The 12,385-nt window shown below is 42.0% G+C and overlaps 1 protein-coding gene across 2 annotated transcripts; it reads right to left on the bottom strand.

Annotated features, from left to right (window-relative positions):
• On the bottom strand, window positions 1–12,044 carry OGFRL1 (opioid growth factor receptor-like 1). Of its 2 annotated transcripts, none has more exons than XM_014937029.1 (7): window positions 11,681–12,044; window positions 9,176–9,262; window positions 8,076–8,157; window positions 4,873–4,951; window positions 4,714–4,780; window positions 4,426–4,571; window positions 1–2,869 (listed from the first exon to the last, which is right to left on the bottom strand). In XM_014937029.1, the coding sequence occupies exons 1-7, from the start codon at window positions 11,954–11,956 to the stop codon at window positions 2,116–2,118; spliced, it is 1,491 nt and encodes a 496-aa protein (XP_014792515.1). In that variant the 5' UTR covers window positions 11,957–12,044; the 3' UTR covers window positions 1–2,115. The 2 variants fall into 2 exon arrangements, with proteins under 2 accessions (XP_014792515.1, XP_014792522.1); XM_014937036.1 differs by having other exon boundaries at window positions 8,076–8,154.
• Between the last annotated feature and the right edge of the window lie 341 nt (window positions 12,045–12,385).

Here is a 12,385-nt window from a genome sequence, read left to right as displayed (position 1 = left end):
TTTTTTTTTTTTTTTTTTTTTTTTTTTTTTTTAAGTGTTTAGCCTTAATACTAAAGTCCATAAATTGAAGGCTCTGTATAATTTCCTACCTTACAGGAAATATATATGTTTTTTATATATTCCTTATAGGAAATATATGTTCCTCATACACAGGGTATAAATCTTCCCTATGTCATTCAAGAAATAACTACGTAAAAACAGCACTATTAAGTTGGCACAGTTAGGCACTCAAGATTTCAAAAGTCATAGGCAGCACATAAAGTTGTCCTCCCTGTGCATTCACGTAGGGTCAGAGTCCTTGCCTACATGGACCAACTTCATCTTAGCATTTCCTGTCCCCTTCTGCTCTGAAGGTCAGAGGCAAACAAGGACAAGCGGATCCTAGTTGAAGTCCAGGGCATTGTGAAAGGCTTCTTAGCATCTTTCCAGTGTTAAAGAAGTGGTGGCTGCAGGAGGAATTCTCTAGGGCATTTCTGCTCAGACAGACTCAATGCCTGCTTGAACAATCTGGGTTAGCCTTAAAAAAACTCACACATATATACTTTCCTTTCCTTTGAAGTCAACACAGAAGGAAGGATACATCTTCCTTTTTCCCCTGCATCTTTAGGATGGAAAGAGCCTAATCTTTTTCCATGAGTACCAAGCTCTAACTGTCACTCTATTTGATCCCAAGAAACAGAGCTACTGGGGAAAGCAATGGATGATGCGCTGCCAGAATGGGAATTAGTGAAACAGAAAAATACAAGACATTTTGTCTATGCTCTGCAACCCCTGAAGACTTTCTCATTTTGAGTTATAAGACTTGAACGAACTCCTGAAGCACTCTGACACTCAAACTGTAGTCAGCCACTTGCCTCATGTTTCATAGAAAATATGTTAAAGGCGATGGATAATATATACACTTTAAAATAGAAAATACATACAGGAATTTTAGATTGTTTTAGGACTGTAGAAAGTGTGAGTTCTACCTGCATTATTTTTTAATTCGTATTCTACACAATTAACTTGCTGGGTACAATCTTGTTTGACTGAATGGCATGAAGGCAGAAGAGGCTACTCTGGGAAAGCAGACAGTCCTTCAGTGAAGAAAGTTGGGAAAGATCTTATTTGGGAAATTTCTACCTGCTGGGCTCCAGCCAGGCCTGCTCAGGTTTCAGCCAATTATCAAAATAACATTAAGCTGTGAAAGACAGCAAAGAAAGGAAACAGACAGATGGAAGGAAGCATCAGGACTGCCTTCCTCTTCCAGACCAGCAACAGGGTATTCAGCATTGCGCAGACCTTACCCATAACAGGCCACAAAACACTCAAGTTCAGGTAAGATCCATCTGGACATGCCTTGTGACATTTCCTCTGATGGCTTTGATGATTAAGCAGTGCTTTGTGGTAAAGACACTGCTTTTCAGCCATCCAGAGGCTTTCTGGGTGCTGAACCCAGCTGGGGAAATTGTTGTAGTACAGCTGATAAACAGAAAGCTTTCACACTGAGACCAAATCCGAGTGATCAGAGATCCCTCCCTGCAAATTTTCAGTAGTAACAACTAAGTCAAGAGAAGAGAGAACTTTACAGGGACTAAAAGTCTAAAGTGCAACTTCCCTTGTACCCAAAAGGTAAAAGAAGCTGTGCAAATACTGCCATTAAATATGAACATGGTTTCTAAAAATAAATATCCACTAGGGAAAAAACCTGTGCTCTTGAAAACAATTTCTAGTCATTTCATAAAAGCAAATCAATACTCAAAGCATATTAAAAGAAACCTAAGAATTCTGATGTTCCAAGGCATTTAGTAAGTTACACTTTTTTTTTTTTTTAAAGAAAAAAATACTGGATTAATTTAATGGCAAAAAAATAGATAAGCTTTTTATGCAATCTGGAAAAGATAATTAATTTCTTTAATTTGAATATACATGATTCTTTTAAAAAGCCACACCTGGTTGACTGCTGATAAACTGAGGTTGAGAAAAATAAAATTAATTAACCTAACAGAAGCCTAATCTGATGCATTCACAACAAGCACAGCCTCATGAACAGTAGATGGAAACTTCACCCAAAATGAAGGAGCAATGAATAATTTGCTTCATCAATATGAAACTTAATGATTATTAACGTCAGACTCATGATTTGAGCTCATCCTGGTTTTTTGTGGTGGTCCCCCCTGGAAGCGTATCCTTCTCGAGGTTATCTTGTAGATCCGCTGACGTGTTATTTGAAGAATTCTCAGTGTCACATAAATCCTTCTCTATAGTGCCTGAGTGATTTCCACAGTCAGTGTTCAGATTTTCCTCATCCTTTTTGGAATGAGAAGCGTCCTTTCTGTCTGAAGTATTGTAAAGTTGTTCTGATTTTGAAAGTTGACTGGTATCAGTATCACCATTCTTTTCACTGTTCTGCCTAACAGCATCACAGTTCATTTCTTGTTCATCCTGGTCATTTTCTTCCCCATTTTTTGTGAGTTCTACCTTTCTTTCTTCAGTTGTTTTACCAGCTGAGCTTCCGCTTGCCACTGTATTCTTAGGCTCTTTTGGTTTCTTATGCTTAGAAATATAACTATTGTGAAAAGAAATTGGAGATGCTGGCTTTTTATTTGTTTTGCTTCCCTCTGACTTCTGTTTTCGTGGAGGTCCCCAGATGAAATGCTCTGAGGGCATATAATGTTGCTGGGCAAATCTCAGGAGTTTCCTCCTTTCTCTTCGGTCTCTAATAGTATACACAAAATATTCTAGAGCACTTTGCTTAATGTTGGGAATGGTATCTTCCACAAGAGCTTCATGGAGAATAAATTTTACTAGGGGAGATTTGAAACTCTCATATCCAAGCTCACCAAGACTTTTCAGAATTCGAGTGATTCTCAAGTAGTTGTGTTGAGACCTTTGGAAGAAAAAGGTGAAAAAATTCCATTGAATCAGAAAAAACCCACCACCTTACAGATACAGAACTGGAACTGCAACTCCTCATTCTTTTTTATCACTCCTAGTTTGTACTTCAGGCTTCCTGTACTTTAATTTCTCACAGCTGCTGAAGCTTGTTAGCACCCCCATTGCTAGGATGTTGTGAGTGAAAATTAGTGTCTGTAAAATGCACTGAGGCAACAGGCTGAAAAAAAAAAAAAAAATCAAAGCGTGTACTGATTTTCATTTCTTCTGTTGTATGTATTCTGAGGAGAAAACTTAGTCACTTTATAAAATATGGGGGCTTGTAGTGTATTGCACTAATACAACTAACTACAGAACAGGATTCATTGCACTTTACTTTTTTTTTTAAATAAAGCTGGGTCTCCAGTGTAGACTAGCTGCCTCCACTTCTGATGCAGTTGGTGCTGGGAGAAAAACGGGCACCTCTGCAGAGCAAGTCGTAAGAAGTGTAAAAGATAAACAGAATGAACTGTCTTCTGGAAGTCCTTGTGAAGAGCTCTTTCCCTCATAAACTATACTTCAGTAAACAGTAAATGCCTAAATTTTAGAAGGCTAAATTACATAAAAAGAGCTCCAATTCCCAACTTAAAACTATGTAGCTCCTCACTGGTGAGAATATAGGAATTACAGCATAAAAACGATCAGTGAGTAACATCTTGGCTTCCTGAAACCCTGTTTTATCAGTTGCCTGAGTCTGAGTCCACACCTATATTGGCTCATATAATATTTAAGTAAAGTTAATAACAAATGATTCCCATTATTCACCCATAATTATCCATCAGCAATTATACCTACAAACTTTTATTTGGATGGGAGAACAAAACACTGCAAGAAAACAATCTTCAGCTCTAAGGTCAGAGGTATTACAAAAGCAATTGCAAGATTTGAAAAGAGATTTTGACACAATTGATCCACATGGGACCAAATTCAGTGCAAACCTATGCTCTACACAATGCCGATGAAAAAGCAACACATGCTATTTTGCAGAAAGCTGGGCTAAAGTTTGACTTAATGCATGTCTACATTTCTCCACTTAAGCATTGCAATTAACAAGTATTAAATAAATAATATTTCATGTTTTGAGAAGGGAGTGAAATCTTGTTGTTTAGCTTCCATACAGGTGTGGAGAATTTGATTTTTCTCAAGAAAAAATGCATATACAAAGATAAGCGACTTTCTTTTCAACTGAGAAGCAGGGCTTTGGGATCAGATGAAAATGTGCTCACTAGCACGACAAACTCATCTGGAACTGAGATCTTCTTCAGCACTATCTGAAGTTTGATTTTCAGGGAATTCAATGATGTCAGTTAAGACTGGTAATGGGCGAGAAGCAGAATCAAAAAAAAGGGGAAGGAAGAACGTACGCATACAGAAACAAAGCAGGCATTGACTATTTCGTTTTCTCTTTTTCCTGGCAATCTTTGGAAAATATATCTTCCCTTTCTCTAGAAAACAAAAGGCTAAAGAGATTCTATGGCAATTCCAGAAAGTAGAGTGCATGCCATTACTTACTCATTCAAATGTTGAAATCTTTCTTGCCAGTTAGCAGCTCGTGCTACATTTCCAGTTTTATCAATTAGTTTTATTCCAAAAAACTCCAACATCATTTTGTATGCCAAAAGGAACCTTCTGATTGCCTCTTTTGTTTTCTTGAATTCCTAATAAACAAAGAATATATCCAAAATTCTAAATGGCACTAAAGCAAGTATTTCTGCATTGTATAAAACAACTCTACATAACAAAAAGCAGTTATGTATCAAATCTAATGTGATGATTTGTATTGAGCTCAATCTGTATTACCTCAATTTCATATGTAGTTAATTCCTTAGCATAGAAGTTCAGACCTTGTTCCCTCAGTGGGAAAAGCCTGTTAAAAGAAAAAGGGCATTATGGCGCAGAGAATAAGAACACTTAATCAAAATCATGTTTTGAAACAGAAATAGGTAATAAGTGACCAACCACTGTATATAAGTGTGGTTATGTTCCAGTTTTTCATAGTCTCCTTTCCATTTATTTAGGACTTCTTCAATATAAACTCCTGCATAAAAATAATTTGAAAACTGTTAAGTAGCCATCAAAACCAGCATTCACCTACATAAAGTACATGCAAAGTTAACATAATGATAGAATACATGCTTTAATTCTCTAGCACATACTATGTGAAATAAGGTCTATTACAGCCATAAATACATTCATTTTAAAATTAATTTACTTACTAAAACTTAATTAAAAGTAAGAGATTTATTGGATTTCAATGTAAACAAAACCAACTGGCTTATACTGAGTTAGTTACCAGCAGAGGGTATGTGACAATAACCTCTGTAAAATATACTTCGCCAAAAGTTCTCCTAAATCCCTTTATCACACTGACTGGTAATTAGCAAACCTCTCACATAAAATATCGCATGGTGAGTCACCTGTCCTAGCTTTAAGATGACAAAACATTGCACATACATATATATATATATAGAAATAAATATATATAATCTTCGTAGAAGAAAGCCTCAACTCTAAGAATTGTCCTATTCCAGGAATCTCTCCAGCTACAAATAACATTACAATTGGGAAATCTTTCACAATTAGCTGTGGCCAAGAGTCTTGCTGCCATTGTTATGAGTTTGACCTTGGGTTCTCTCAGGTCATGCTCAACAAGTAAGAATTTCAGCTTTTAGTGATCTCAAAAGTTGTGGAGTTCAGTCAGTTTCTCTTGGAAAGATACAGCAATAAAGTACAGGGGACAAAGTACATGTAAAAGGAAATTAATCATTCTTCATACTGAGACCATGCTCATGAAATTCAGTCATGGGCCAGGGCACTTTTCCAGGCACTGCACAAATACACAAAGTACGTAAAAGGATGTTAATTGTTCCAAAATCATCTATTTCCATGAATGAACGCTCAATGTTAGTCCGTTTCTACTCCGAAACCAACAACAGTTTTACCACTGCCGCACAGCCTCTCCCAAAGTCAAATAGCACAGGAATGGCCTAGTAAGTCCAAGGCCCCACACAGATAAGTCTCCTACGATACATTTAAGATCTCTCTTTGTCCCTCTGGTGAAAATTTCCACTTGGGTCTCAATGACAAAGAAGAACTCATTTGGTACTTTTCTTCAAGAAATGGAAAAAGCGGCCAGTCAAAGGAGCTGCTAAGAACATGAGGCTTCCAGTGCAGGCAAGGCTGGAAGAGGACCTTGCAAGGAAGACCTCCCGCCATCACCACACTGTATCCAACCTAAATTTCAAGTATTGGAAAACTTGATAATCAGGCTACTTCCAACTCAGAACCACAAGCTAAATCTGTAGGTTATGAAATTAAACTTCAGAACTAGTATTGCACTAGAAATGTCTTATTTTAGTAACATTCCTCAGTAGCTACCTAACATGGTAGCTTTGACTCCTTCTGAACACCCTCTCAGATCCCCAGACTTAGGTCAAGGTGGTGCTGCTCTTTCCCATTCTCAATAAAAACTTCTACATAACTATGGCTCATAGCCATATCAACACTTCCGCCTCCATGGCCTATCAGCTACCATTGACACTAGCAACTGTGGTTTTCTCCTAAAACATTAAGAGAAATTTTATTCTTTACAAATTTTAGGGGGGAAGCCCTCCTCTGGCTTTCATGACTGTCTCTTCTTGTGATCAATCCTCTTGAATTGCTCCTTCATTTTACACTTTAAAGGATCCTTCCCTTCCCCCTCCTCCCCCCAACCTTTTCTGGCTCTATTTTAGGTTCAGGTGGTCCTCAGGTACCTGTTCTGTGTAACATCTCCTAAATTTGCTACCTCTGTACCGGTAATTCACTGATATAACTCTTCTTCCAGTCAAGCTAAAACACAGTCTTCAGCATCTGCCTGTGGATATTGAGTTCAAGATGATTAAAACAAAGGTCTTATCTTTCTTTCACAGAACCTGACTTGTTTTCTCACTTGCTAAGCATATTATCACTGTCTTGCCTATAAACAGCTGATCTTCAAATGTCCTATATGTACATCTTTACATCCTTCTATATAACATGTCTTCCCATCCAGCTTCCTACCAGAACTTTGACATTTTGCATCTCAACATCATATTTCCTGACCTTGAGAAGTGCCCTCTTGTCATGCTTACATCTACCCTGAATGCTGTTGGTAAGATCATGTTTCTAGACTGCAGCTTTTTTGTATATTGCCTTTTTTTTTTTTGCTTTGCATTCTTCCCTTGTGAAGCCCTTTTCTGTAACATCAGACAAAAGCTATACACCTTTGCTTCCAAAGCCTTCTGTGACCTGTCCCTTCCTACCTTATCAGAACCCATTTGTTGCTATGAGACTGATCCTGCCTCAATGGCAGCCTCCACTCCCGCTTCTACTGCACTACCACGTGCACTTTGGTATTTCCTCCCAAGCTGCTTTCATGCTGAGAGGATCTTTCTGCAAATACCTTCAAAGTTCCTCCTCATCATTCTTTTAATACTCTAAAAAGCTTATTTTTGGCCTGAAAATTTTTTTGTGCCAACGGCTAAGCTCTCATGTGCTGAGACTCCTGTCTACCATTCTAAGACTAGTTTATTGCCTCCTGCTTCACCACCTGTCTGCAACCCTCTCATCTCCCATACTTCATTTGCAAACTCTTTACAGCAGGGTTTGTCCTCTTTTAGCTCATCCTGTGTTTGTGCAGAACCTTTCATATGAGGTTCCTGCTCCTCTACTAGACCATTAGACACTTCGAGAAAATATTTTATTATTAGTATAATAATCACACATGAAGTAGTTACAACGCATTTGTTTTCCCTTACACAGTGCTAGGGATAACACCCATATCCTTGCTGCTCTTATACAAGCAGCAAGAGTTTGTGCAGCACAGCGGAGCAACTTTATCTTTCTTTGATAAGAGGCAGAGCCACTACTGTAAAACAGTGGTACAAACAACACCCTGTATTACATCATGCTGAAAATGCATGAGAAAAGCATTACCTCCCTAGAGCAAAAGCAAACTCTGGTTTAAGCAAAACCTGCTCCCATGTTATCAACATTACTCCAACATGGGAGGTTCAAGTCATACAGCAGATAACTAAACACCTTTAATTTGTTAGCACCACAATTATCACTACAGTTTCACTTTGTTACTATTATTAGCAAGCATTCTTTTGTTATCTTTATTATTGCCACAGATTACTCACCATCAGGTTTAAAAGGGATTTTATTTTTGTAAAAGCGGAGATTGCACAAGTCATTTTGATATCGAAGATCTTTAAAGTTCTGCTGAAAGAAAGCAAATAGGACATTATCAGCCTAGAAACACCTATCAAGAATATCCAGAAAGTGATACTGTGGTCTCTGAATAATTTAAGGACAAAAAAATTTCTGAGTTTCATGAAAACTGGAAATCACTTAGAATTACTCATGCACTTAAAGATTCAGTTTAAGGATCTGCAAGTTCCTTCTGGCTGTTACCTTCTCCTACCGAGGCAGAAGTTAGAGCAGCAAGCACAACAATACCTTGACTCTGGTCTCAAGGAGCTTCCAACATGCAAATAACAGGAAGTCCAAACTCTCCTCCACCATCTTTGATGTTCCAAGGCACAAGCCATCTTCTGGGCTCCTACTGCTGTTCCCAGCTGTCCTGGTTTCAGCTGGGAGACAGTTAATTTTCTTTCTAGTGCTTGTTGTGTTTCAGTGTTTATATTATTTAAGGAGTTGTTTCAGCTTACCATAGAAACTGAGAAGGAGCCTAGACAGAGCAATGGAATATTCCACCCCGTAGACATCATGGCCATATATAAATGGGGGTGGGCTGGGGAGCGGGGATCCGCAATCACTGCTCAGGTCAAGTTGGGCAACCAATTCACCAGGTGGTGAGAGTGATGTGCATCTTGTATGTTCTTTTACCGTTATTGTTATTGGTTTTACTTCCCTTTTCCATTACTGTTCCATTATACTGTCTTTATCTCAACCCACAGGTTTGCAGGTTTGTTTTTTTTTTTTTTTCCTTTGCCCTTCTCTTCTTCCTCTTCTTGGTGGGGGAAAAGAAGGAGTGAGGGAGCAACTGCTGGCTGGGGTTAAACCATGACAACACCTAATGTGTTTACATGTACACGTGGGATTAAATGATACTGCACTAGTTTCAGTCTTGTCCCACTGGTGTATGTTGGGCCTCTGCATCAGCTTTTTGATTCTTTTCACTTCTCATGTTTATTAGGGATCATAAAGATTTAGGAATGTTTGGGTTGTGTGCTATTTTCTACTAAAAAGGCAATTTCAAACCATAAAATATTCTTACTGGATACTGGTGTCGGTACTTGTATAAATCTCTTGCTGCGTAGAAGCTTCTCTTTGGCTTGGCTGTCAGCTCAGTTCCATCACCACTCTGAAACAGTTAGAAAGTAGATAATAACCATATACAAACACACTAAATAATGAATTTGTGCAATATTAAAATAATTATTTTTCATTATGGATTTCAGGAACGCAGATGTACAGAAGTGTATGTATTTGCCTACTATTTGGTCAAATAATGAAAATCTCCCTGCTGAATACTTAAAACCACACATTTTAAACCTAAATTAAAAAATAAAATAAAATAAAACACAAAAGCAAGACTATGAAATGTCCTTCCAATGAAATTGAATTTGATTTAAATCAACAGGCTGATTGTCATTTCCAAATGCAAGACTTGAAAGTAACTTAGCAAGTGCTAGCACAAGATGAAAGAAGTAATCAAACATGAAAATGCAGAAGACGCTACTCATTTTGAACAGGAAATCATACTACTTGCAAGGACTATTTGTCATGTGTAAATTGACCTAATTGCTATGATTGCATCCTGGGGAAGAAAACGAGCAGTCACGGACAAGCTAAATTGCAGTTCTGACACCTTGAACCATTATATATTATCTGTTTCTCAGAAATTAAATTTAAAGCCTAGTAAGAAGAACCACTAAACCTGAAAACAAAGACCTGCTTAGAGAAAATATACATGTACAAGAATTTGTACCGGCCCCCTGCTATTTGGGAGCTGTGACCTGAAACAAGCAGAGCCCATCAAGGTCAATGGGCATAATCCTATTGACTTCAGAGTATACTGGAAAAAGCTACATGCATTTAAAGAAAAACAAACTAAAAAACAAACAGAAAATAAAGCTTTAGCATACAGAGACTTCAACTTGTTACCAACAACTTTATTTTCTTTGCATTTTCTTTATAACTGCAGCAAAGATTTTTGTATTCTTCAATCTCATAAGTCTCTACACTAAACCAAGGCCAAAAGGGAAAAAAAAAGAATTCATTCCACTCCTTAAAATACATGCAATAGGTTAAAATCAAGCCTAAAAAGTAAGTTCCCTGTGACCACACTGGACATTTGCCTTTATTATTGCCCAGCCTCTTGCTTACCAATGGCGTATTAATGACAAACAAGTATCTGTTTTAATTTGTCCCTTCCAAATCTAACCATTCTATGATTCTGTGGTTCCTTCTGCAAGACCAGTTTTGTCTTATGAGGAGAGGCTGAGGGAGCTGGGGGTGTTCAGTCTGGGGAAGAGGAGACTGAGGGGAGACCTTATCGCTCTCTACAACTCCCTGAAAGGAGGGTGTAGAGAGGTGGGGGTCGGTCTCTTCTCCCAAGTTACAGATGATACGACAAGGGGTAATGGGTTCAAGTTGCGCCAGGGTAGGTTTAGACTGGACATTAGGAAAAGGAAACAATTCTTCACAGAGAGAGTGGTCGGGCATTGGAATAGGCTGCCCAGGGAGGTGGTTGAGTCCCCATCCCTGGCTGTGTTTAAGAACCGTTTAGATGTGGTGCTGGGGGATATGGTGTAGGAGAGTACTTTAGAGTAGGGTGGATGGCTGGACTCGATGATCCCGAGGGTCTCTTCCAGCCTAGATAATTCTGTGACCACACCTACAGGCAAAAGATGGTTACTTGAATAAGCAACACCCCTTGACACTCAGTTATCAGGCATCAGTATCACCATTGCAGAAAAGGGAAAAATGCTTATGCTTAATTTTGCAGTTTTTGAAACAAATGTAAACGTAATACATCTAACAGGGTACCAAAAAAACCAAAAAGACCTATCCGGCCCAGCCTGCATTCAACTCTAACTCCAGCAAAATTCCTGGCAGAGCAACCCTTTCTTACTTCAGTGTCGGCATTTTCAAAGCTTCTTAAAAGACAGAAACTTGCTCTGAAAATTCCTTACCTCGGACCCGCCAAGGAGTCACAAACCCCTTGCCACGCATGACCCAATACTTCGATTTTTTTTTTAACCCACTTAATTAAGAGGCCAAGTTCACGGCCAGGTTTAAGTTAAAGCAGAACCTCCTCAAGAAACAGCAGCAGCGGGATTGACAACGACTCCAAGGCCTCGGTTTCCTACCGGGAGTAAGTTACAGTAGCGATGGGGGGAGGGGGCGGGCGGGAAGAGAAACCGCCTTGCTTCTACCTCAGCGGCAGGGCCGGCTACCACAGCCCGCGCCCTGCGCCACGGGAAGGTCCCCCCGCCACGGTCCTTCAGGCCGCCGGCGTTCGCTCGGCCCCCCTGCTGCGGCCCGCAGAGCGGGGAGGGCGGCAGGTAAGGGGGCTGCTCCGGCCCGGGGGGCTCGGCTGGGCTCCGGGGAGCGCAGCGAGGCAGCGGCAGGAGCGCCCGGCCCGGCCCGGCCCCGCAGAGCGGAGACACCGGCGCAAAGCGCCGCCCCACGCCCGGCCTCCCCCGGCCCGCCGGCAGTGCGGCCTCCGGGCCCGCCGGGAAGGGCGAGGCGGGGTCGCGGCCGGTGCTGGCGGTACCTGCTCGACGATGCTGGCGTCCGCCTCTGCCCGCTCTCCTTTCTCCAGCGGCGGCGGGGACGGGGGCGGCGGGGGCTCCTGGGGCCGGCAGTCTGTGGCGGGCGGCTGGGCCGGCTCTTCCCCGCCTCCCGCGGCGGTGCACACCCCCTCCGGCCGCCGCGGTTCCCCACTGGGCTCCGCCGCCGCCTCGGGCTCCGAGTCGGTCTCCCAGGTGGAGTCGCAGTCCTCCACCGTGGTGGGCTCCTTGAAGCTGACCCCGCTTAGCAGGCTGCCCATCAGGCAGGGCGGGGTAGGGCCAGGGCCGGGCCCGCCGCCGCCAAGAGGCTGCGGAGGCCGCGGAGGCCGCCAGCTGGGAGCGGCCGCGGGCTGCCTACGGCTGCGGCATGGCGGGGCGGGGCGGCGGCGGCTAGGGCTGCTCCCTCGCCTGGCCCCAGCCCACGGACACGCGTAGGGGCGGAGCCGGAGGCTCCCCCATTTCCACGGGAGACGCGCCCGCCCCACAGCGCCCTGCGGGCCCAGCCCCGCGGCACGGACGCGCGCGGGGTCCCGGCGCCGGCCGCCGACCCGGGCACCGGTCCCCCGGGGGATGGCGCCGAGGGCTGGGGCGGCCGCGGAGAAACCCGCTCTCTCGACAGGAGGTTGTCGGAAATGTCCCGTCCCAGGAGGTGCGTTCCGCCTCGGTGTCCCCGAAAGGGTTAGGAGAAA

This window comes from Calidris pugnax, unplaced genomic scaffold (genome assembly GCF_001431845.1).
Source record: "Calidris pugnax isolate Ruff unplaced genomic scaffold, ASM143184v1 scaffold12, whole genome shotgun sequence".
Taxonomy (NCBI): Eukaryota; Metazoa; Chordata; class Aves; order Charadriiformes; family Scolopacidae; genus Calidris; species Calidris pugnax.
Note: the sequence above shows the minus strand (reverse complement) of the source record. Positions and strands in the feature narration are given on the sequence as shown.